Below are 26,840 nucleotides of genomic sequence, written 5' to 3' on the forward strand. Positions count from 1 at the left end.
GAGGAGCCCTAATGGGGGCTAGGGGTGAGGAGACCAAAAATTTACCTTTTGAGGAGCAATCCAACGCAAGTGTAGGTCTCTGTTAGATGAATCATTTCCTACTCTCAGAAACCTGAATTTTAAGATCTCTAGCCTCTTCTGTTTCAGGAACTGCTCACTTTTGTCTTCAGCATCTGATCCTGACAGCTGCTGCACTTTACCCACCATAACTTTGGCCACAGCAGGATTCCTTCACCATTGGCTCTCACTTTAAGATAGCGAAAACTGCAGAAATGTGAGAAAACTGAAGAAAATTCATTTAAATGTGAAAATCAGATGGAAAAGACTTCTAAATGATTTTTCTTGCAGAAAGGTTTCCTTTACAACTTGAGCACAGTGAGTGTACTGGAGCGGTGAGGAAATTCATCCTAACTGTGTTTCGCTATGATTTTATGATTTTCTATTTTAGAGCATTGACATCTGAGGAAAGAAGTTGGAGGCAGAGCCAAGAGGTAAAAATGCTGGTGCCAGCTGATGAGATATTTCAAAGTGTTGGAGGTGAAACACAGCTGAAACTCCCACTTGATACACAAAAATATTGGTAGTCTGGCACTGCACAACATGAGAGTTAATAGGCTGGATCAGTATTTATACAAGATCTGATTTCCTCAACATGGAATAGAATATATTAGGCATGTTTTAAAAACATATAATACTGAGCAGTATTTTCAAGTAGGGCAGGAAAAACTATGGACCCTTACAGTCTCCAAATGTGTCATCTTCTGAGCTTCGTTTTCTTCCCCCTTGAATCATTAATGTCTTCAATGTTTCCTTTCACAGAGAAGGCAAAAGCAGATATGGATCCAGGGCTCAATGCTGCCTTTGTCAGGGTCCAAATGCAATGGAGGAGGCAAAGGAGGGAGAGGCCACTCCTCACGCAGCTCCAGCAGGTGGGACATAGTCAAGCGGAGCCAAAGCATGAAGAGGGGGGTCAGGAGAAGAGACCCAGACAACGGGGGCAACTCGCCAGCCCTAGGGTTTATCGTCCAAGAGTCTCCTATTTACAAATGAGTGAGAGGCAATGCCATGCATGTCTGCGCTTGTCCCGAGATCTGGTACATCACCTATGCCACATTCTTTGTGAAGACCTAACGTCATGTGGAGCTGCGGGGTATCCCCTGCCAATAGCTTTGAAGGTGACCTCAATTTCTTGGCCTCTGGTTCTTTCCAAGGATCAACAGGCAACCTGTGTGGCATCTCTCAGTCCGCAACATATCGACGCATAAAAGAGGTCACAGATGCCCTTTACAGGAAGACCCATCACTATGTCAGGTTTGCTCTGGACAAAGATAGCCGGGCTGCAAGATTTACCGGCTCCACTGCCACCTCAGGCTTCCCAAGTGTGCAGGATGCAATAGATTGCACTTGTGGCTATACGGGCTCCATAGCAGCAGGCCCTAATGTTTATAAACCACAAGGCATTCATTCCATCAATGCACAACTGGTGTGTGATCGCCAGAAGCACATACTGCACATTTGTGTACAGTACCCTGGGAGTTGCCATGACTTCTACATCCTGAGTCACTCCCAGGTGCCTGAGTTTTTTGGGGGGCCATTACGTCTGCAAGGATGGCTGCCTGGGAATAAGGGGAACCCACTGAAAAGCTGGCTGATGACAGTGGTGCATCACGCTCAGAGTCGTTCCGAGGCGAGGTACAACGCTGCTCACAGCTCCACATGCTCCCTTATAGAGCAGACCATAAGGCTTCTGAAGGTGTGTTTCAGGTGCTTAGACCGCTCAGGTGGTTCATTCCAGTTCACTCCCGACAGGATTTCCCACATCATCGCAGTGTGTTGCGCCCTTCACAATCTGGCTATGCAAAGAGGTGACCCCTTGCCAGAGAATGACCTGGAGGAGGATGAGAGCTCATCAGAGGATGAAGATCCGGACACCCAAGAACCTCTGGAGGCTGCTGAGGGTCAGTATGAGCGCGATCACACTATAGCAGAAGGAAGTCATGGGAGACGTGTCCGTGATATGTTAATCACCGACAGGTTCCGGGAACAATAAAGTCGTGAGGGAAATGGCCACATCTTTCCAAGCCGTCAATGCCATTTTCTTTCAACTCAGGGGATGTCTACCCTCTTGCAGTGAGAACGAGTCCTGCGCTCACACTTGCCTCATGAATCGCCAGACCATGATCTTTGCTTTGGTCCGTGGGCCCTGTGAGTGAACTGACTCTGGGAACTGAGAACTCACTTTGGAATAAGAGTAATGCAAGAGAAGACTTGAAGCCTTCGCTGCCAACCACTGATCCAAACACTGCTGTGGCTGCGATGTGGAAATACTTAGGGATCTCCTCCTCCCGTGCATGTCTTTTCTTCTACCACTACCACTGAGGAGACACAAATGCCACTAGATTATTAATGTTAATGAGCTTTTTTTTAATTCATTCACCGGATGAGGGCTTCGTTGGCTGGGCCAGAATTTATTGCCCATCCCTAGTTGCCCTTGAGAAGGTGGTGGTGAACTGCCTTCTTGAACCACTGCATTCCATGTGGTGTAGGTACACCCATAGTGCTGTTAGGAAGGAAGTTCCAGGATTTTGACACAGCGGCAGTGAAGGAACGGCAGTATATTTCCAAGTCAGGATGCTGAGTGACTTGGAGGGGAACTTCCAGGTGTTGGTGTTCCCATTTGTCTGCTGCCCGTGTCCTTTTAGATGGTAGTGGTCGTGGGTTTGGAAGGTGCTGTCAAAGGACCCTTGGTGAATTCTTGAAGTGCATCTTGTAGATGGTACACACTGCTGCTGCTGTGCATCGGTGGTGGAGGAAGTGAATGTTTGTGGATGTGGTGCCAATCAAGTGGGCTGCTTTGTCCTGGATGGTGTCAAGCTTCTTGAGTGTTGTCGGAGCTGCACTCATCCAGGAAAGCGGGGAGTATTCCATCACACTCCTGACGTGCCCTGTAGATGATGGACAGGCTTTGGGGAGTCAAAAGGTGAGTTACTCATCGCACAATTCCTAGCCTCTAACTTGCTCTTGTAGTCACAGTATTTGTATGGCTAGTCCAGTTCAGTTCCTGGTCAATGGTAACCCCCAGGATGTTGATAGTGGGGGATTCAGTGATGGCAAAACCATTGAACATCAAGGGGCAATGGTTGGATTCTCTCTCGTTGGAGATGGTCATTGCCTGACACTTGTGTGGCGCGAATGTTACTTGCCACTTGTCAGCCCAAGCCTGGATATTGTCCAGGTCTTCCTGCATTTGGACATGAACTGCTTCAGTATCTGAGGAGTTGCGAATGGTTCTGCACATTGTGCAATCATCAGCGAACATCCCCACTTTTGAACGTAAGATGGAACAAAAATCATTGATGAAGCAGCTAAAGGTGGTTAGGTTTGGGACACTACTCTGAGGAACCTCTGCAGCGATGTACTGAGACTGAGATGACTGACTTCCAACAACCACAACCATCATCCTTTGTGCTTGGTATGACTCCAACTAGTTTAGAGGTTTCCCACCGATTACCATTGACTCCAATTTTGCCAGGGTCCCTTGAGGCTACACTCATTCAAATGCTGCCTTGAAATCAAGGGCAGTCACTCTCACTTCACCTCTTGAGTTCAGCTCTTCTGTCCATGTTTAGACTGAGCTGTAATGAGGTCAGAAGCTGAGTGAATCTGGCGGAACCCAAACTGTGTGTCAGTGAGCAGGTTATTGCTGTGTAAGTGCTGCTTGATAGCACTGTCGACAACCCCTTCCATCGCTTTGCTGATGGTTGAGAGTAGACTAATGGAGCAGTAATTGGCCGTGTTGGATTTGTCCTGCTTTTTGTGGACATGACATGCCTGGGCAATTTTGCACATTGCTGGGTAGATGCCAGTGTTTTAATTGCACTGGAACAGCTTGGCTGGGGGCAAAGCTAGTTCTGGGATAAAAGTCTTCAGTACTATCGCTGAAATGTTGTCAGGGCCCATAGCCTTTGCAGTACCCGGTACCTCCAGCCATTTCTTGATGTCACATGGAGTGAACTGAATTGGCTGAAGACTGGCATCTGTGATGCTGAGGACCTCAGGAAGGAGGCCAAGGTGGGTCATCCACCTGGCTGTTCTGGCTGAAAATGGTTGCAAATGCTTCAGCCTTGCCATTTGTACTAATGTGCTGGGCTCCCCTATCATTAAGGATGGGAGTATTTGTGGAGCTTCTTCTTTGGTTAGTTGTTTAATTCACAACTGGATGTGGCAGGACTGCAGAGCTTTGAGCCCAAAAAGCAGTGCAAGGTTCAAAGAGAGAGAGAGAGAGGCCATAAAGCAGTGCAGAGTTCAGAGAACGAGAGCGCATAAAGCAGTGTGGAGTTTGGAGAGAGTCCATAAAGCAGCCTGGAGTTCAGAGAGAGAGAGAGAGAGAGAGACCATAAAGCAGCGTGGAATTCTTAGAGAGAGAGCCCATAAAGCAGCACAGAGTTCAGAGAGAGAGAGAGCCCATAAAGCAGCACAGAGTTCAGAGAGAGAGCCCATAAAGCAGCACAGAGTTCAGAGAGAGAGACACCATAAAGCAGCACAGAGTTCAGAGAGAGAGAGAGACACCATAAAGCAGCACAGAGTTCAGAGAGAGAGACACCATAAAGCAGCACAGAGTTCAGAGAGAGAGAGAGACACCATAAAGCAGCACAGAGTTCAGAGAGAGAGACACCATAAAGCAGCACAGAGTTCAGAGAGAGAGAGAGACACCATAAAGCAGCACAGAGTTCAGAGAGAGAGAGACCATAAAGCAGCACAGAGTTCAGAGAGAGAGGGAGACCATAAGGCAGCACAGAGTTCAGAGAGAGAGAGAGACACCATAAAGCAGCAGAGTTCAGAGAGAGAGAGAGACCATAAAACAGCACAGAATTCAGAGAGAGAGAGACACCATAAAGCAGCAGAATTCAGAGAGAGAGAGAGACCATAAAGCAGCGTGTACTCAGCTTGAAGAAACGGAGTGAAAAAACATCACGGAAAACTAGTAAGTTGATTGGCCAGTAAGTACTTGGTGTAAGGGATAGTGTATTGGCCAGACAATAGGACACCAGAGTTAAGGTACATCTATAAGTAAAAAGAATTAAAACATTAAAATAAAATAAATAAAAAATAATTAAAATAATTACCTAAAACACACACCTGTGTAATTAAGAAACGTATAACTTTTAGTTGTAGGTGATACTAGCATTTAATAAGCAAAGTAAATTGTAATGTACATAGGAATTATTCTAAGTTAATTCAGAAAGTAATTAAATTAAATTAACTAAATAATTGCCATAGCCTTCCCCAGATTCTGATTTCTAGCATTTGCTGTATTTTGCTGTTATATTATACAGATGAGTTGCTTTGGAATAAATCTGAGGTCATTCCAAACTTCTTTTATACACGTCTTGTTTAATTTTGATTCTAGAGGACTAGCATCAGTGAGCCAGCCCCATGCACTTACATAATAAATTTGGCTTCCTTAAAAGACAGCAGAATATAGGCCCATAAACAAAAAGCTCAGTCTATGTTTCTGCCATTAGGATAAAAGAGCTGGAATTAGTTGCCTAAATGAGAAAAACTGGCTCACAGACAACACATTCCTGGAATCCACACTGATTGAGGGTTAGTAAAAAAAGGCTTAATTTCTCACAGTAAAAACAACCATTTTTGCTCTGTACTCTTATCCAACCTATATTTTTGGAATTTAAAATGATAATCAAAATTATGTTTACAATCATATTGATTATTAAAGTTGGGTGTGTCATGTAAATAAGCATAAAATCTGTAAAAAAAACAAATGTCAAGTTTAACTTCTAACTATGCTCTAGAATTTAAGGATGTGCAAAATTGAAGTTGATGCATCCACTTTTTAAGATTGTCCTGAAGATATTCTATCACTGTATCTTTAATGTAAATTTGTTTTAAATGTCAGTGATAACATCCTCACCCCTTGTCAGAATATTGTAGGTTCAAACTCCATTTAGAGCTGACATGTTAATGCATTAAGGAGGATGTTCTATATAATCCGAGACATCAGCTTTCAGATGAGGCAATAAACTGAGGCCCCATCTCACTGTGCCTACTGAGGTAAAAACAAACAATCTTATACCACTAGTTGAAGGAGTTGAAGCTTTTCTGATATATTGGCCAATTTCATTTCTAAATTAATACTATCTTGTTTGCTGTTTGTGGGAAATTGATTTATCTGAATTTGCTTGAGTTTACTTTAGATAAATTTACCCAATCAAAACGATTGTTGAAAATCAGCTGTACACTGAAATTTTTCAGAGAATGACCCTCATTTGTGTGTTGTAGTGTAACTGGTCTCTCTGTACCCTGTCTGTCTCTTGTATGCAAAGGTGTCAGATATGAAAAAGCAAAAAATAATTAGTACAGATATTGAATATGTGCGTCTTTCAATCTGTTTTTACTTATAAGGACTGGTATGATAATGATGTCAATGTTAAAAATGTTTAAAAAATTAATAATACTATTGGCCCTATAACTATATGTATAGTGTAAGAACAATACCTGATGAACTGCATCAAAATTTAATCTCTTTTGACTTATTATTTCATTCAGTTACCATACATTCTTTGTTAATACTTTTGTATTATAGTCCAGAATTTATTTGTACTGAAGCAGAGAATTAAACGTTGTTTCAGATGGAGTTTATTAATCTTTTCCAACTTGCTATTATACTTCAATCATTGTTTGATATTTTACTTAATTCTCTCTGTGAAACACACTACTGGAATGGGTACTCAAACATTTTGTTAGTTTCAAATGCATGCAATAGAATAATTATATTAAATCTGTGCAGATGATCATACAGAAAGATTAATTATAGTTTTCATTAATATTTGTAAAAATGAAAATCAATTTGTAATTAGTAATTTTCAAAGCTTTTACCATATAAAACCTAGCGATTTCTTGGATCTCTCAATGTCACATTTATCATGTATGTTCTTAACTGCCTCAGTTGTACTACGTTTATAATTTGGAAGTTGAATTCCAGAGGTGTCCTTGACTTGGTAACTAGGTCTAATTCCACCTTTTTCAGTAAGCACAGGACCATGTCCACCACCAATGCCTTGGTAAGCAGCTTTAAGAAGTGGATAGATATTTCGGCCTTTTTTTCCAGCTGCATCAATAATTTGCTGTGCATACTCTTCAAATTGCTTCTTTTCGATTTCAAGTAAAGCCATGTGTTTTTGTTCATGTTCCAACTCAGCAGCACGATTACGTAAAGTCTTAGCTTTTTTTTCAGCCTGGAAATCGGTAAAGGAAAATCAAACCTTTAAAGATTTTACCGATGCCTCTTGATCATATTATAGTTTATTAAATAGAGAGTATATCGTTGTCAGTTACACAAATAAGAGAAAAATAAAAATTAAACAACAAGAATTATCAATTTCAAGCAGCTATGGAGCAATCATGTTAACCCTGATCATTTCAGTTGCTCTAAAATATCTTCAAATAATGTGTTTATTCTATCATATCTTTCCTGCAATGTTTGGCACTCCCAACAGAATTTCAAGGACTGAAGATTGACCACAGTCAGAATGTGTTTTGTGCAATGAAGATATATCATATTCCTAACTTTCAAAATATAGACTTTATTCAATGTGGACTCAATGAAATTGACTTTTCCTTTAAAAAGTGGACAATGTGCTGCAAAGATGGCCGTTGGAGGTCAAATGGCTTTATGCGATTTCTAAACGGACAAAGATTAACTCGTGTCCAAATACGCTTCTGGAAAGTGATTAAAATATAAAGGGCTGTGGGTGGAGTGCCCTCCAACGAATAGGCATGATGGTGCCGGTGCAGACATGATGGGCCAAATGGCTGTTAAAATTCTGTGATTCTGTGTAACATTCATCAAAGAGACATTCATGATACAAAATCCCGTGAATTTATACCTCTTATTGTCTGGGCATTTACCAAAACTCAAATTCAATGGAACCGCCCCCCCACCCCCTCCCACCACCAGACTCAGTATCTACGAGCTCGAAACTTAACAAAGAGAGGTGTGGGGAAACCAGTTTATCATAAGCAGGTGTGAACAGCCACCATTTATCCCTTATTGTGTAGCAGTGGCTTATAGCTTTGAATCATTTGTGTGGACAATAGAAGTATTGATCATGTGGTCACATGATCAAAACTGATTTCAGATAACAAATCTTAATACTCCAAGAACCAGCCAGAGATGGGTCAGTCTGGAGACCAACAGGACACAAGAGGGACCATTCCTCCAGCAAGAATAAAGAAACGCTGCCTAATACAACTAGTCAATCCAGGCAGTGAGAGAGGGGCTAATTTGCCTTCACCTGCAAGGATTCGTCTCTACAGAAATTCAGCCACAACTTCGCCTGGAAACTCAGAGACATTCAACTTCCATTTGTAGCTAAAGAACCATGAGAGAGAATCCATCCTGGCCTACAATGCTGCATCTCGAAAAAGGACTGATTCAAACATGTGATTTTTTTTGCTTCATGTTATTTCATTAATAACCTAAGTGAATGATTTGTCTTCTAATCTTCAGAGAATATGGGCCCAATTTACTCAGCCTTTCTTCAAAGGACAACCCCCTCATCCCAGGGACCAATTTAGTGAACTTTGGCTGTACTGAACTTTGCCTCCAATGCAAGTGTAACCTTCCAAGAATATATACAAGAAAACAAGAAATAAGAGCAGGAGTAGACCATATGGTCTGTTGTGCCTGCTCCATTACTCAATATGATCATGGCTGAACTTGGGCTTTAATTCCACTTTCCTGCCCTCTCCCCATATCCCTTGATTCCCCAATAAACCAAAAATCTGTCTATCCCAGCTATTCAGCGATGGAGCATCAACAAACCTCTGGGATAGAGAATTCAAAAAGATTCACAAATCTTTGAGGGAAGAAATTTCTCCTCATTTCAGTCCTAAATGATTGGCCCCTTATTCTGAGACTTCGCCCCCTTGTTTTAGATACCCTGATAAACTAAAACAATGGGGAGAATTTTCTCCCCGTCAGGTGGGCTGGTCAGGAACGGGCGCAGAGCCGATCGCCGCCCATGATCGGCTGTACGCCGCCATTTTACATGAGCGGTCTAATTAGGGCCCAGCCAGCATGGCATGCACCCAGACGCACTCAGTGCTACCTGTGCGGCGGGGGGAGGAGGGAGAGTCGGGGCCTGTGCTCTTTCGCACATGTGCACGAAAGAGCGCAGAAATCTCCCTGAGGCACCGAGCTGCCTCAGGGGCATTAATTTCATTATGAAAAATTGAAAAGAAAATTTAAAAAATTATTCAGACATGTTCCCTCATGTAACAGTGTCACATGAGCTGGAACATGTTTATGAATTTTGATTAAAAAATTTTATTTCATTAATAAATCCTTCATGAAACCTCATCCCACCCATGGATGAGGTTCCATGAAAAATGCGAAGGCCGCCTGGGCTCTTTGCCTGGCCGCCAACCTTAAGGCTGGACGGGCAGCCCTGACAATTACTTAAATTAGTTCATCAATGGCCTTAACAGGCCTTTGACAGTTCGGTGGGCGTGCAGCCCACTCTGGTGCGCGTCCGCCAAACTGAAGATCGGAATGACGCCAGGACGCACGCCTGACGTCACCGCGCGCCAAACAGAAGATTCTGCTCAACCTCTCAGTATCTACCCTATCAAACCCCTTCAGAATTTTGTATGTTTCAATAAGATTGCCTCCCATTCTTCTAAACTCCAGAGAATATGGGGACCAATTTATTAAACCTCTCAGCATAAGACAACCCCCTCATCTCAGGGACCAATTTAGTGAACTTTGGCTATACTGCCTCCAATGCAAGAATAGCCTTCCTTAATTATGGAGAACAAAACTGCACGCAGTATTCCAGATGTGGTATCACCAAAACCCTGTACAAGTGTAGCAAGACTTTACTCCAATCCATTTCCGTAATAGGCCGAAATGCCATTTGCCTTCTTAAGTGCGAATTCCTAATTATGATAGATATAACTGAGATAACATTGTGCACATCGAGGCAATATTCACTTTGTGATGATTCAATTACACTCTCATTTTCATGAAAGATAAAAACCAATTTGTGACATGTGACATTTAAAAATGAGCTTCAGTGTAATTAAGATAATTCATTAAAAGGCAGTTGAAACAAGCAAACTGGTAGAAAAACAACGTGATCAGGGAGTAGCCAATAACACTGAAAAAAGATATGGATGTGTCACAAGATACAATCCTAGCAAAGCCATGGTAACAGTTGTTGCTGCTGGTATCCTAGCACATAACGATCATTATCAGGATCGAATAGAAGTGAAAATGAATTCCCAAGGGTTCCTTTTTATCTCCATTTTTAAGTAGAGTGGCTGGTCATCCATTCGATAGCATTTTCATTCAGATGATTACAATGGGATATCATTAAAGTTTAGTTCATTTCGTATTTTTTGCATGGTGTCCTGAATGTCTCTTTGATGAATGCTACACAGAATCACAGAATTTTAACGGCACAGAAGGAGGCCATTCAGCCCATTGTGTCTGCACCGGCCCTCCAAATGAACATTATGACCTAGTGCCATTCCCTGCCTTTTCCTCATACCCCTTATCATTGTTTCTATTCAAATAATCATCTAATGCCCTCTTCAATGCTGTCATGAAGCTATTAATGTATATATTACCGGAAAATATTTTTCTTTTAAAATAGATGCTTAGTCTGTGGGTGTGTCTTAATTGGATTAAAGCCAGCTAATCTGGGTGCTTTGATGTGTACTAGTTTTGAGATGTAAGAGAGAAAGAGTGCATTTACATTTTTTGAATAGCGCATTCAAGAAGGCGAGTGAAATCTGGCACCTAGCTGGCAGAGACCAAGAAATATGTTTATATTACTAATAAAATTGGTACTACGAAAGGGGTTTTAATGTTAGAAGAGATGAGTCCAAAGAGACTGGTGATACAATGAGAGTTTACATTCAATGAGCTGCGCTAGGTATAACTTAAGCAGTTTTGTGTGTGCGGGGCAGAGGCAATGTAAGATCAAAGTAGCTGTAAGCCTACACCTATATCCACAGGAACCAAAGTGAAAGCAACATCATTTTGAATTTGGAAGGTGAAAATGCTTTGCCTGGTGTCTGCTGAAAGTTTATGGGTTGCTGTTGCCTTAATGGAGATTAGTCTGGGAATTTGTTAAAAGTTATGATGGTAGTAATTTGTAGCCATGGGGAGAATTTTCTCTCCATCAGGGAGGTTGTACGGGGGCGGGCACGGGCAGGCGCGCAGCCTATTAGCACATCCAATCAGCTGGGCGCTGCCATTTTACGTGGGTGGGCCAATTAAAGCCCGCCCAGTATGATGCGCGCCCGGGAGTGCTGAGCGCTCCCTGGGCAGGGGGGTGGGGGGGTGCAGGGGGAAAGAGCTCAGAAATCTCCCTGAGACACAGAGGTGCCACAGCGAGATTAGTTTTAAGTTTAATAAAGTGTTGAAAAAATGTTATGACATGTCCCCTCATGTGAAACTGTCACATGAGCTGGGACATGTGCATTAATTTTAATTAAAGATTTTCTGAAAATTTTAGCTCATTCATAAAACCTCATCCTGCCCGTGGATGAGGTTCCATGAAAAATGCGAAGGCTGCCTGGGCTCTTCGCCTGCCCACCAGCCTTAAGGCTGGACGGGCAGCTCAGCTGATTGCCTTAATTGCTTTTTATTAGGCCTTTGACAGCACAGCTGACTTGGTTGTGCGCCCGCCAAACTGAAAATCTAAATGACGCGCAGTGATATTGGGACGCACGGCCGACGTCACCCCACGTCATTTTATGCCTCGGCGAGCGGGCCCCGCCCCTACTCACCAAGCCAAAGATTCTGCCCCATGTGTATGTGTTTAATGTGTTGTAGCTTAATAAAATGTTTCATTTAGTTTAATATTAAAAACCTCTCGAGAATTGATGGTCTGATTCCTGAATTTAGACTTGCATCTCAAACATACCACTTAAAATATAGGTTATGACAGCTGTTTAAAGTTTCTTTCTGGGATTTTTAAATACCTCAGCTTTACCGAAAGGTTGTCTCAAACCTGTAACAAATACCTCGAAGGAACCTGTCTCCAACACACTTCCAGGCAGTGAATTCCAAACCTGAACCACTCTTTGTGTGAAAAAGTATTTTCCCTCGTCACATCGTCACATGCTTCTTTTGCAAATCACTTTAAACCTGTGCCATCTTGTTCTTGATCCTTTTACAAACGGGAATAGCTTCTCCCTATCTACTCTGTCCAGCTCCCTCATGATTTTGAACATCTCTATCAAATCTCCTCTTAGCCTTCTTTTCTCCAAGGAGAACAGTCCTAACCTCTCCAATCTATCTTCGTAACTGAAGTTTCTCATCCCTGGATCCATTCTTGTAAACCTCTTCTGCACTCTCTTCAGGATGTGTTTACATCCTTCCTATAAAGTGGCACCCAGAACTGCACACAATACGCCAGCTGCAGTCTAACGAGTGTCTTATGTAAATTCAGCATAGCCTCCTTGCTCTTGTACACTATGCACCTACTAATAAAGCCCAGGATACTATATGCTTTATTAACTGCTCTCTCCACCTGTCCTGCCACCTTCAAGATCTATGTACATATAGACCCAGGTCTTTCTGCTCCTGTACCCCCTTTAAAATTTCACTCCTTATTTTATATTGTCTATCCATGTTCTTCCTACCGAAATGCATCACCTCACGCTCCTCCGCATTGAACATCATCTGCCACCTACCTGTCCACTCCACGAACTTGTCTATGTCCTTTTTAAGTTTTACACTGTCCTCTTCGCATCACTCCCAAGCTTTGTATCATCTGCAAACTTTGAAATTGTCCCCTGCACAACAAGATCTAGGTCACTAATATATATCAGGAAAAGCAAGGGCCCCAATACTGACTCCTGGGAAACTCCACTACAAACCTTCCTCCAGCCCAAAAAATATCCATTGACTATTACTCTCTGCTTCCTATTTTTCAGCTAATTTTGTATCCACGTTGCTACTGTTCATTTTATTCCATGAGCAATAACTTTTCTCACAAGTCTGGTGTGTGGCACTGTATCAAATGCCTTTTGATGTTTAAATTTGGTGGTATTTTATCAGATAATGATGCCAACCCTTCTAAAACCTGAGACAAAGAAAGCTGTTTGAAAGGTGAAGCATAATGATTCCCAACTAATGACCACAAAGTAGGTATATACTTGATGTCTCCATCACTGGAGTAATGAGTGCCACAGTGTCCATATTTAGATGTTCACTTAACATGACAAAATTATATGAAGGAAAGTTTGATTATGCAACTCACTCTATGGTTCCAAAGGGCAATATCAGCCTACAGGGCTATTAGAAAAATGATTATTTGTAAGATCTTTGGAGGACACCAAGTAATGGATGTTACATAATGCAGAGTGTAACAATACAGTTTTTGTAAACTTGCCATTGAAAAAATATCTTTTTGCAGTTCTCTGTTATTATGAGGCTGTTGAAGAATTTTAACTGAATTTTGATTTTTTATGTCATATTACTGCATACCAATATTGTGAAAGTGCTCATATGTAAAGGTTTCAGATGTGATAGATTTTTAAAAAAAAATTCCTTATTATAACATTGCAGAGCGTCTGGGCCAATTATCTTCAAATATGAATTTGCAATTAACCTAATCTCAATCTTTAACAGCAGAAGCATTAGGTTATATGATCAATGTAAAGTGCCCCTCATCTCTCAAGATGTTCATTATTTCAATAACATAACATCCATCCCCATTAAAATCCCAGGGCAGAATTTCACCCATTGCAGGCGGGCTTGGCGGGGGCGGCAGGGGCAGTCAGGAAGCCGCCTACTGCCTGCGATCAAGGCCGGAAGGCGATTTCACGCTGGTGGGCCAATTAAGGCTCAGCGCTGCCTGTGCAGGCAGTGGGGCGGCGGGGGGGGGCGGGCGGCTAGTGCGAGTGGGGAGAGCACGAACTTCATGCATGCACAAAATGCATGCTTCATAATCTCCCTGAGGCGCAGAGCTGCCTCAGGGAGATGAAGAGTTATATAAGAATATAATAAAGAAAATAAAAAATGTAATTAAACATGTCTCCTCATGTGACTCTGTCACATGAGCAGGCACATGTTATTAATTAAGTTTTAAATTTTTTATTTTATTTTCATTTGCTTTAGGAAACCTCATCCCACCCATCGATGAGGTTTCCTATAACATGCAAAGACCGCTTAGCCTTTTCGCCTGCCCGCTAACCATAAGGTTGGACAGGCAGTGAAAAATTCAACTTAATTGGTAATTTAATGGCCTTAACAGGCCTTTTAATTGTCAGCGGGCACACTGTTGACTCTGACGCGCGCCCGCCAAATGAAATATCGCACAACTGCGGGTTGACATCTGGATGCTCGCCCGATGTCAACACGTGTCATTTAATGCTTGAGTGGATCGAACTAAAACTTTTGCCCCCAGTATTTGTACTTTTAAAATAGCTTATAATTACTAAAATCTATCACGTTTGTTTAGTTGTCAATTAAGCATTTCGATTGATAGTTATTTAAATTTGGTAGTCAACTATTCAAATGATTGTAATTTAAAATTAGACTGAAAAACCAAAACAAGTAGTAATTGATATTATTTAATTTCCTACAGTTTGCAGCAAATTAATAATTATTTGTTTACAGTTATGATAAATACATATTTGTCATAAGTATCAAGCAGCTGCTATTTAACAATAAAACAAATCAGGAAAGTGGAGCTTTTTAAAAAATATCAACCTTCCATTTTTACATACCCAATCTGAGGTCTTTCCAACTCTATTTTCTTCATTGCTGCTATTAATGTCACTCCATATTAATCACTACAAGTAAGACAGGTTTCCCATTTCCTGCCAATTTCTTCACCTTCAAAATGGGGTATTCTACCACCATGTGTTGCATAATCTAGTATACTGGTTGAGAACTAACAAAGCTTAACTACAGATAACTAATTCAAAGGTCCTGGTTTAGTTAACTGATTGTGGAGTGGTGGGGGGTGGAATGTGGTGAGAAAGGTGCAGGATATCAAAAGAGGTTCCCCACCTAAAATCCAACCTGACTGACAGATTGGCTTCCAGTCAGACAAGGAACAGGTTAGTGGAGGACAAGATAGGTCCATGCCTGGGGGGTGGGAGGGGTGATCTTGGAGGGAGGGGATCAATCTCAGGGGGGCAGTAAGGGGAATCAATTTGTGAGGAAGGAGGGGAGTTGGTCCAGGGTAGGAGGGGTAGGGGGAAATGGGGGAATCTGATCAATCTCAAGGGTTGGGTTGCGGGGGGGGGGAGGGGGGTGATGTGGGTGGACCTCGGGGAGACTGGTGGGACGGTTGAGTGGAGTACAATCTTGGTGGGATTGGCTGCTGCCAGTAACAGGGTCCCAGTTGGGGAGATTGATGCTGATGCCTTAGGGTGGGATGGGGTGATGCAATGTGGAGATCTGTGCCTGTGGAGGAGAATCAGAGGCCCAGGAAGGAGATTGGAATCATCGGGCATGATGAGGAATCAGAGGCCTGGAGGGGTGGATTGGCAAGCTGGGACAGGGATTGGGAGCCTGGGCAAGGGAGGGAGTTGGCCTTGTGGACAAGCTGGCTAATCACAGGGCCTGCCCAGGCAAGCAGTAATGTACTGTACTCATGTATCTAATGTACTCATCTCCTGAATCCGACAGCTCTTGCCTGGATGCAGTTGCCGGATCCCAACAGGATCCCACAATTAAACTGAAAAGCTGAATAATAATGAGGATCACAGCTTCAGATTTAAAGTGTGAACCTGCCTCCGAGGGGGTGAGCTAGTTACCCAACTGTCTCCAGTTAAAGCCTGAAGTGGATGAGTTGGAGGTGGGTTGGGTAGGGATTCTGATTTTCAAAGTTTTAACTCCCCAGATGGCCCAGGCCGCCCATTTTGTTTGTTTAAAAATCCCCCTAAGCAGCAGTGGGAAACAGCATGCAAACCTGTGTATGCTGTCAATAGATTAAAAAATTTGATTTACACTGCCAATTATTAGTAGGTATAATTTTAGTTCTTCTTTGTTGTGCTGTCTGGCTATCTAAATTAATATTTATAATTAATGTTTTAATCAGTAGAGAACCACATTGCTCCATGTGTTTCTATCAAATGGAAGCAATGCCTTAAGCATACTTTTACTCAATATTTTGCTGCTTGCTGATCTTAGTCAGGACACTGATGGAAGCACTACAAAAAGGAAAGGGAAAAATCTTAGCCAGGGATCCTTCTGTTTACTATCCAAGCTCACAGGTGCAGAATGGTCACTTGATAAAGAAGTGGAGGGCTACCAGCTCTGATCAAGCTGTACCCGATAATGAACTCTACTTTCAGGAGGGGAAGAAAAGCAAATAGGAAGTTTCATAGAAGAGTAAAATTTACCATTTGTTCAATGAGGAAGGATTGCACTCTCCCACTCTCTCCTAGGGCTTTTAGCTTTTTTTTCCTTTCTTGCTCCAGGTGTAAATAATCTGCTTCTATCTTGGCACGAAGAATTTCCTTTGCTTGTATTTTTTCTTCCTTTTCCTTCTCCTCGTGTCCTTTCATCTGAATGCACATTATTTAATTCAGATACTTTACACAAAGTAGGTTCATAAAAGATCACAAATTTGATTAACTGTTGTTTTTGATGAGTTATATTTTAATATCATCACCATACTCTCCAATGTAACTCAAAACATTTTTAAATTGCCCTCATTTCTATTTTTTCCATATTCACATGTAATGTTCAAATTTCTGAAGATATTTTGCAACATTTGTGAATCAATAAAGACCTAAAATAGTTATGTGGTTAATTTAATAGTTCATGGCAAACATATCAAGGTACATTTTGATAAATTAATAATGAATAGGCATGGAATGAAGTTCAGATGAGGAAAGGTCAACAAATGGTTCAGAGTGGTGAACATTTGAAATGAACTGCTCAAGAAGGCGATGGACGCTAATAACTTCAGTAATTTTAAGACGGAGCTGGACAGGCATTTGGTTAGAAAGTCAGTATAGCTAATCAAACGTGTACTCTTTTCTTGAACTCTACAGCCAGGAAAAACCATTTTTTTTTCTGGTCCTGTACATCCCAATATTCCTTCTAGAGAATGAATGGTCTTGGTGTGCAGAATAGTCTTCTGTTCTATGTTTCTTTATAACCTTAAGGTACACAATGCCTCGTCCTCTCTGGCCATATTATCTGTTCCATAAAACTGCCACATAAAATCCTTTGAGTTTTATTAAGGCTATTGGGGTGAACTTCAGCTTCAGTAGGGGCTGTATAACAGAAACATGTTGGATGTCCATTATACAACATCCATAATCTTACTTATATTGTAACTCCTGCCACCATCAAACAGAAAAAGGAAATGAGGAAGTTGCATTGCATTCTGGCCAACGGCACATGCATGGTTTCTCCAACTGCTTACATCACTATTGTGCGTCCGCCGACAGCTATCTGTTTCCCACCACTGCCTGCTCCCTTCGCTGCCACCCCGCTGCTCCCTCCCCCCTCCTCACACCACATCACTCCCCCACCAAGGTCCCTCACAGCTCCTTTCACAGCACCCTCGATCCTCCCGCTCCCTCTCGCTTCACCCACCACCCCACCTGACCCGCTACAAATCTCTCACATTCCCCACTCCCTCCTGCTTGCCACCCATGATTACTCGCAGTTTCCTTCACCGCTGTCTCATTTACCCTGTTACCTCACGCTTCCCCTTGTTCCCTCCCACTTCCCTTCACTGCTCCCAAATGGATGGTGCGAAGGGGAAGGGACAAACAAAGGCAGCGGAAAGAGATGCAGGAGGGAGCATAGGGAGAAACAGTGAAGGGAACAAGTGTGAAATGGGAGGGGGTAGAAGCAAGTGAGCCAGCTGTGAAGGGCCACGGACGAAATGGAGGGGAGTGGTGAGGGAAGCTGGAGGGGGAAACAACGGAAAATGGGAGGGGGCAAGCGAGCCAGCAAGATAGGGAGCATTGAGAGGGCATGAGGGAAGCGGGTGGGAGTGGGGGGGAGGCAGAAAAGGGTGCAGGACGGAAGCAGCAAAGGAAACAGAGGTAAGTGAACTAGCGGCGAAGGGAGAGGCAAGGGGCGCAAGGAAATAGCAGGAGGGAACAGGTTGATGCAAAGAAATGACAAAGGAAGTGGGGAATGGTCGTGGGTGGGAGGTGGCAAGGGAAATGAAGGGAAGAAGGAAGTGATGGGACCACTGAGGAAAGTGCCAAAAGGAGCAAGGGAAAGCGGCAAAGAGAGTGGGGGTGAGAGTAGGAAATGGGTGGAAGTGGGAAGGGAACTGCTGTAAAAACTACACCATCTGTAACATCAAATCATACAAGCAGGTTACCATCATAATTCTGTGTTCTTTAATTGCCTTCAAATCTGCCATTCTTTTTTCTTCCTTTTCCTTTATTTCCATTTCTCTTTTAGCTTCCATCTCTTCTGCAGCCTTGGTAATGCGGTGCATTTCATCCTGTACTTCCTCTTTCATCTGTTCACTTATTTTCTTTATCATCAGTTTTCTATGATCCTCTTTCTCCCTCGAGTGATCAGATAAGTACAAAAAAGCCACATTATTCCATTATAGCAGATCTTTTATAGTTTTGCCATATAACGAAAAGCTTTAAATAAATAAATAAATATGTATAAAGTATGGAGTACCTAATGGTTATGAAAAAGCCATAATTTTTATAATGGCAATAAAAGTTTGTATGTACTCATTTATTTTTATTGAACAAAACTTGTGAATATGAAGGCAAGGCAGGTGGATGGAGTTAATGATCTCACTGATTGGTGGGATAGGCTCAAGGCATTGAATGTCCTATTCATGTAGGATGACATTATATCAAACAAAAACAGATAGTGTTATATCTCAGATTTCACATAAATTCCCTACTGTTGAAATGAATCAGTCAAGAGAATAGTTAGTTCCTTGGATAGGGCTTTGTTAACTCAAAAGCCTCTGAAATGATTGTTTTCCACAGTCCATACTTTTGAAGATATTTCCTTGTCTCTGATTTTGATTGGATTGATTGGATCATGGCACTTCTGTGTGACTTCTAGTAGCTGATTTCAGATAACTTTTTGGTTAATATGTTGTTTAACAATTTCATGTTATCCCCAAAGGCATACCACTCAATTTCACTCTTCACAAAGAGAAGAATACTAAGATTTGATGCTGAAAACATATTAAAACTTTCCATTATTGTTCAAAGCCTTTATCCTCACAATGAAGGAAAAAACCTATCCCACTCATGGAATCTTGCACAGGTCCCAGTTAAAAATATAAAAAGCAGAAACAGAATGGATTCAATGAACTTCCTGTGCATTTTTACTCTCGACAAACTTTCGAGGTCCATTTCACTTGTTCACAACATTTCCAATCCCACTAAGCTGCAGCAACCCAGAAGATCCAGTCCAGACATTGGAGAGAGTGCCGAAAAGATTCACGAGAATGGATCTAGAGATTAGGAACTTCAGTTATGAAGATTGATTGGAGAAGCTGGGACTGTTTGCCTCGGAGGAAAGAAGGCTAAGAGGAGATTTGATAGAGGTATTCAAAATCATAAAGAGTCGAGGCAGAGTAGATAGGAGAATCTGTTCCCACTCATGCAAGGATCGAGAACAAGAAGGCACAAATTTAAATGAATTTGCAAAAGAAGGAAAAGAGACATGAGGAAAAACTTCTTTCACACAGCAAGTGATTGGGTCTGGAATGCACTGCCTGGGAGTACTCAGGTGCAGGCAGGTTCAATCGAGTCATTCAATAGGGAATTAGACTGTTATCTGTAAATTAATGTGCAGGGCTACGGGGAGAAGTTTGGGGAATGGCACTAGGTGAATTGCTCATTTGGAGAGCTGGTGCAGGCACGATGGGCCAAATGGACTCCTTCTGCACTGTAACAATTTTGTGATTCAGACCGTGTACAAGTTAGTCTTACTAAATTACTGCACCTGCACAAGCGCACAGAAAGATTTAAAGGACCTGCACACTTCAGCAAATCACCCAAGCACTACAAGAAAATAGAGGGCACATTGCTTACTTGTCAATTTCTGCTTGTTTTTTTTTCCTAAGCTTTAAGATTTTTTGTTTTGCTGAAACAAATAACCTGATATCTTCATCCTGCAATTCTTCCTTTTGCTTTTCCAGTGCTTTAATGATGTTCATATTCGCAACATGTGCCTGAAATGGAGTACATTTACAGTAATATATTAAAATCAACATTTCTCCAGAGTTCCAGCGATTCATTTAGTTGAGCTTAGTTGTTCAGAGAAGGTCAAAAGTGCAAGTCAATATAAATCAAAGGACATAATTTTGACACGACATAGGTTGCTGGTCAGACAGCATCTAGAGTACTGTGTCCAGTTTTGATCCACACATATGGTGGTATAATGACCTTGGAAAAGGTCCAGAGGAGAGCTATAGAAATGATCCCTAGTTTAAAGAGCCTCAGCTACAAAGGCTGGTTCAATAGAGCAGTATAGGCTTGCAGGTAACCTACTAGAGATCTATAACACAATAAAAACGTTGGGTAGAGTTCCTACTAATTGATTGTTCCAATCTAATATGAGGGGAGGACTAAGGGACATTACTTTAAACGTTGTAAGAGTAGGAATAGACTAGATGTTAGGTGGTTATTCTTTTCCCAAGGAATTGTGAGCCTCTGGAATATGTTACCAGCTGGTCTTGTGGGTAATGGCTGTCTGCAAGCCCACAAGAGGAAGCTGGACTGGATCTTAACTGGGGCAGAATCATCATAAAGAAGGTAAGAGACTTTATAGGTAACACTTGGTTCATTTGATCTTCTGGGTCGTTTTGAATGTCTGAAAGAGAGAGGTGGGCAAGAATCTTAAAGTTTTTTTTTTCTCTTATTGGTCCTGGGCGTTTTTTTGCCTCTCTCAGGAGATTATGTAGCTGCAAGGGTGGGTGGGAGCTGGGAGGAGGGAAGATGTGTTTAGTCATGATGGACTGGTCATCATAATGTGGGACAGGCTTGGTGGATAGCTAGACTTCATATGCCAGTCAATTTTGTACGTTTTTAACAATCTAATTGTTTGTAGCAATATTTTTTATAGGGAGGTGAATTTCATCTCCATTTTTGGAATGTTAATTACACTAGAATGGTGATGGAGTGATTTTTAGCACAAAAACTCAGGTTTAAGTAATTCACACTACTTGTACGCCTTTAAATCACATCATCCAAATGTCCTTTTTTAAGCCCTTCCTGTAATCCATTTGCTGAAACACAAGAACATAAGAAATAAGAGCAGGAGTAGGCCATACAACCTCTCAAGCCAGCTCCTCATTTATTAAGATCATAGCTAACCTTCTGCCTCAATTCCATTTTCCCACCATTTCCCCATATCCCTTGATACCCTTAGCATCCAAAAATCTATTAATCTCCTTAAATAGACTCAATGACTGAGCATCCACAGGTCTCTGGGGTAGAGACTTGTGAAGATTTCCAACCCTCTGAGTGAAGAAATTTCTCCTCATCTCAGTCCTAAATGACTGACCTTTATCCTGAGACTATGACCCCTGGTTCTAGTTTCTTCAGCCATGTGGAACAGCCTCTCAGCATCTACCACATCGAGCCCTCTAAGAATTTCATGAAAATTTTCAATGAAATTACTTCTCGTTCTCCTAAATTCCGGATAATACAGGACCATTCGATTCCTTATAAGTCTACCCTCTCAACCCAGGAATCAGTCCATTGACCCTTCATTGCAGCCCATCTAAGGCAGAACCATACACAGAACTCCAGATGTAGCCTCGCCTAAGCAATAATTCCAGAAAGAGTTCCCCACCTTGCACTCTTGCAAAAAAGGTTAACTACCATTGGTCTTCCTAATTGCTTGCTATTAACTTTCTATGATTTATGTAAAGGACCCCAAGTCCTTCTTAAAAAAAGAAATCTACTAGTCTCTCAGCTTCTAAAAGATATTCTGCTTTTCTATTCTTCCTACTAAAGTGCATGGTTTCACATTTCACCACATTATACTCCATCTGCCAACTTCTTGCTCACTCACTTAACCTATCTATATCCCTTTGCAGCCTCTTTGCATCTTCCTCACAGCGTACATTCCCACCTAACTTCAGCAAACATGGATATATTACACTCACTCCTCTCATTTCAATCACTGATATAGCTTATAAAAAACTACAGCCCAAGCACTGATCCTTACGACACCCTATTCATTGTAACCTGTCAACCCAAAACTGACCTGTTTATTCCAATTCTGTTTTTTGTCCATCAACCATCCTCAATCCATGCTAATATATTTCTCCCAATTCCACGAGCCCGAATCTTGTATAACAACTTCCTGTGTGAACCCGCTGGGCTCATTTGTATTTAGCCGCCTGTCAGTCAGCGGCAACAGTGTAGACGTGAGTTACTTTGATTTACCCCTCTATTGGACTCTGGATAAGTTAAATCCAACAATATATGAGATGCAGTAGCTGCCTGTATCATCTAATTAAGGAAGAAAGGAGTACATGAGCTTTAAACAGTCCACAAACATTGCTTACTAACTTTTTGGAAATGTTTTTCAACCCATTTTTTTGCTTTTTCTTCCTACTGAGACCTGCACTTGCTTTTCACTGCTTGCTGTCAAATCTCGCAAATACTTGTAGACCACCAGCCTCTTACCGCAACTACTAGGATCAAATATTGCTTCCTTCTGGATATTTCACTGTATACCACTGTTGTAGAAGAGCAAGTAGAGATACAGAGGTTGGAGGGAATGACAGTTTTGCAGCATGGCAGAAAATACAGCCTGCCAGGGTGAGTGGGGTAGGTGAGAAGCCAAGTGTTGAGGTGAAGCCTGTTGCAGGGCGACTCATGTCGCCTGGACTGTCACTGTTATCAGAGGAGAGCTGTAACTCCTTTACTCTCTTCCTCCTCTCACTGAGTGAAATAATGTGCCCTCATTTGTTACAAAATTATTATATTTTCATTACAAATCTTAACTAAATATGATAGGGAGAAGGAGGTGCATATTCTGGAATCAACTATTACTATGATGTAGGCGCCCTTTCACTGGATATGCTTGGGACTCCATGCAATTGCATGGATTGCACATCTTAAAGCTGCACTGTTCCCATCCTCTCTGAACAAGCTCTCTCACTATTCACCTGCTCCACCAGCTTTTAGAATATCCACTCCCTTACAACTAAGGTTCTCAATGTCCATGACCGCTTCCCAACTAAGGTTATTGACTCACAGATAGTGACCCCTTCCCCCTCATTGAGGTGAGGCCAGCCCTCCTAAATAGACATTTCACATATTCCTACTCTTAACAGAAACTCCCTCTCAAACGCACTCTCCAGCCCCCAACTTTCTCTCTGCTGGCCCTTTACTTGCCATCACATTGCTGTTGCTATTGACCTGCTCAACAGTTACTTTGTCTCTCACTTCAATGTGTTTAACCCCTACAAGTCCCTTACTGTCTTTCACCACCAGTACAATTCTCACTACTGCATCCTTAAATCTAATTTGGCTCTAGAAGTCCACCCTGAAGAATTCTGTGTCCAAATCCTTCTACTATCCTAGGATTATCTTGAAGGATAGGACAACTCTAGGTTTTGAATGTGTCCAAGATTCCATCTTGTATACATGCTGCCACTCAATGGCATCATTGATAGACATGGGGTCAGATTTCATATCCATGACAACGACATCCAACTCGATTCTCACCACCACTGGGTCCATAATCACCACTGTGCTGTATGACTGCTTAGCCAACATCAAGTCATTGATGAGCAACAATTTCAACTTTGTCTTATTGCCTTATTCTATCCTTTCCCTTGACTACATGCTCAGGTTACACCAAAGGGGTTCAGTTCTACCCTTCATCAATTGCAATTCACCCAAAATTCTACTGCTTGCATTCCATAATAAGTCCCGGGCCTCTTATCATCACATCCTCACCAACCTCAATGAGCTTCAATACATTAAATCTAAAATCCTGCAATTATCCAGAAGATTCACAATCGCTTTTCATATCCAAGGCTCTGCAACATCCTGAAGCCCTATGCACTCCATTCTTCCCAATGTGACCGCCTTTGCCCCTGCATTTTCCCTACTCCACTTTCAACTTGTGTACAGGTGTACAGGTACATTCACAATGAACTTCCAACGACCTTGAACCTGCACCCTACTAGAAATTATAGGCCAGTCAAGGCACAAGGGAATTTAGCAAGGTTGAATGGTATTTATTTTAATGCAAGGAGTCTGACAATTAAGGCAGATGAGTTGAAGGCACAAATTAACGGAAGTATGATGTCATTGCTGTCACAGAGACATGGTTGAAAAAGGGGCAGGATTGGCAGCTCAATATTCCAGGATATAGGGTCTTCAGGCAAAACAGGGAAGCAGGTAAAAGAGGAGGGGGTATCACAATATTGATCAAGGATCAATTACAGCAGTAAGGAGGGATGACATCTTAGAAGGCTCCTCAAATGAAGCCATAAGGGTAGAACTTAAAAACAAAAAAGGAGCAATCACATTGCTGGGAGTGTACTATAGGCCCCAAAACAGTCAGAGAGAAATAGAAGAGCAGATATGTAGGCAAATTTCAGAGAAGTGTGAAAATAATAAAGTAGTAATAGTGGAGGATTTCAACTTCCCCAGCACTAACTGGGTTAGTCATAGTGTAATAGGTTTAGAGGGAGTGGAATTCTTAAAATGCATCCAGGAGAGCTTTCTAAGCCAGTACGTAGAAGGTCCTACAAGAGAGGGGGCGGTCCTGGACTTAATTTTAGGGAATGAAACCGGGCAAGTGGTAGAGGTATCACTGGGGGAGCACTTTGCAGATAGTGATCATAACTCCGTTAGATTCAAGGTTGTTATGGAAAAGGACAAGGATGGGCCAGAAATCAGAGTTCTAAATTGGGGGAAGGCCGATTTTAATAAGATCAGATATGATTTGGCCAGAATGGACTGGGAGCAGCTACTTTTAGGTAAATCTGCGTCAGAGCAGTGGGACTCATTCAAGAAGGAAATAGGGAGACTACAGGGCCAACATATTTCAGTAAAGATAAAGTGTGGGACCAACAAATCCAGGGAATCCTGGATGTTGAGGGATAGACAGGATTGGATAAAGAGAAAAAGGCTTATGGCAGATACCGAGGGCTCAAAACAGTAGAAGCCCTAGAGGAGTATAGAATGTGTAGGGAGGAACTTAAAAAGGAAATTAGGAGAGCAAAAAGGGGGCATGAAAAAACATTGGCAGGTAAAATAAAGGAAAATCCAAAGTTATTTTACAAGTACATTAAGACTAGGGAAAGAGTAGGGCCCATTAAGGACCATTGTGGTAATTTATGTGTGGAGCCAGAAGACGTAAGTAGGGTTCTAAATGAATACTTTGTGTCGGTGTTCACAAGTGAGAGGGACAATGTGGGTCTGGAAGTCAGGCAGAAGGATTGTGATATAATTAAAGAAATTAGCATAGACAGGGACGTCTGGCATGCTTAAAAGTAGATAAATCTCCAGGCCCGGATGAAATGTATCCCAGGCTGTTGAGTGAGGCAAGGGAGGAGATAGCAGGGGTGCTGGCAATAATTTTCAATACCTCTCTGGCCAGGAGAGGTGCCAGAGGACTGGAGGACAGCCAATGTGGTACCGTTATTCAAGAAGGAAGGAAGGGATAAACCAGAGAACTACAGACCAGTCAGTCCATCCTCAGTGGTGGGGAAACTATTAGAAGCAATTCTGAGGGACAGAATTAATCTACACTTGGAGAGGCAGGGATTAATCGAGGACAGTCAGCATGATTTTGTTAAAGGGAGGTCATGTCTGACCAATTTGATTGAATTTTTTGAAGAGGTGACCAGGTGTATAGATGAGGGCAATGCATTTGACATTGTCTACTTGGGCTTCAGCAAGGCTTTTGATAAGGTCCCGCATGGGAGACTGATAACGAAGATAAGAGCCCATGGGATCCAAGGCAATTTGGCAAATTGGATCCAGAATTGGCTGAGTGGCAGGAAGCAGAGGGTGATGGTCGAGGGGTGTTTTTGTGACTCGATGCCTGTCTCCAGTGGGGTTCCATAGGGATCGGTATTGGGTCCATTGCTGTTTGTGATATATATAAATGATTTAGACTTGAATGTAGGAGGGTTGATCAGTAAGTTCACAGATGACATGAAAATTGGTGGTGTGGTAAATAGTGAGGAGGATAGTCTTAGATTACAGAAGGATATAGACAGGCTGGTCAGATGGGCTGATCAGTGGCAAATGGAATTTCATCCGGATAAGTGTGAGGTGATGCACTTGGGCAGGACTTAAACAAGGCACGGGAATACATGATGAATGGTAGGACCCTGGGGAGTACCAAGGATCAGAGGGAGCTTAGTGTGCATGTCCACCGGTCTCTGAAGGAAGCGGGACAGGTAGATAAGTTGGTTAAGAAGCCATATGGGATACTTGCCTTTATTAGCCAAGGCATAGAATATAAGAACAGGGAGGTTATGCTGGAACTGTATAAAACGCTGGTTAGGCCACAGCTAGAGTATAGCGTGCAGTTCTGGAATCCGCATTATAGGAAGGATGTGATTGCACTAGAGAGAGTGCAGAGGAGATTTACCAGGATGCTGCCTGGGTTGGAGAGTTTTAGTTATGAGGAGAGATTGGATAGACTGGGGTTATTTTCCCTGGAGCAGAGGAGATTGAGGGAGGACATGATTGAGGTGTATAAAATGATGATGAGCATAGAAAGGGTAGACAGGAAGGAATTTTTCCCCTTGGTGGAGGGATCAATAACCAGGGGGCATAGATTTAAGGTAAGAGGCAGGAGGTTTAGAGGGGATGTGAGGAAGAATTTTTTCACCCAGAGAGTG

General features: G+C 42.2%; 1 protein-coding gene across 2 annotated transcripts in view; it reads right to left on the reverse strand.

Moving 5' to 3' along the window:
- Positions 1-6,522: 6,522 nt before the first annotated feature.
- Positions 6,523-26,840, reverse strand: part of cfap210 (cilia and flagella associated protein 210) — a 109,170-nt gene continuing 88,852 nt past the window's right edge. For both annotated transcript variants that reach the window (XM_078552121.1, XM_078552120.1), the window contains 4 exons: positions 20,044-20,183; positions 18,348-18,540; positions 16,396-16,560; positions 6,523-7,256 (listed from right to left, as the gene is read on the reverse strand). In XM_078552121.1, coding sequence (XP_078408247.1) covers positions 6,894-7,256; positions 16,396-16,560; positions 18,348-18,540; positions 20,044-20,183 — 861 coding nt within the window. In that variant the 3' untranslated portion in view covers positions 6,523-6,893. The remainder of the gene's footprint in view (positions 7,257-16,395; positions 16,561-18,347; positions 18,541-20,043; positions 20,184-26,840) is intronic.

This window comes from Cetorhinus maximus, chromosome 11 (genome assembly GCF_964194155.1).
Source record: "Cetorhinus maximus chromosome 11, sCetMax3.hap1.1, whole genome shotgun sequence".
Classification (NCBI taxonomy): Eukaryota; Metazoa; Chordata; class Chondrichthyes; order Lamniformes; family Cetorhinidae; genus Cetorhinus; species Cetorhinus maximus.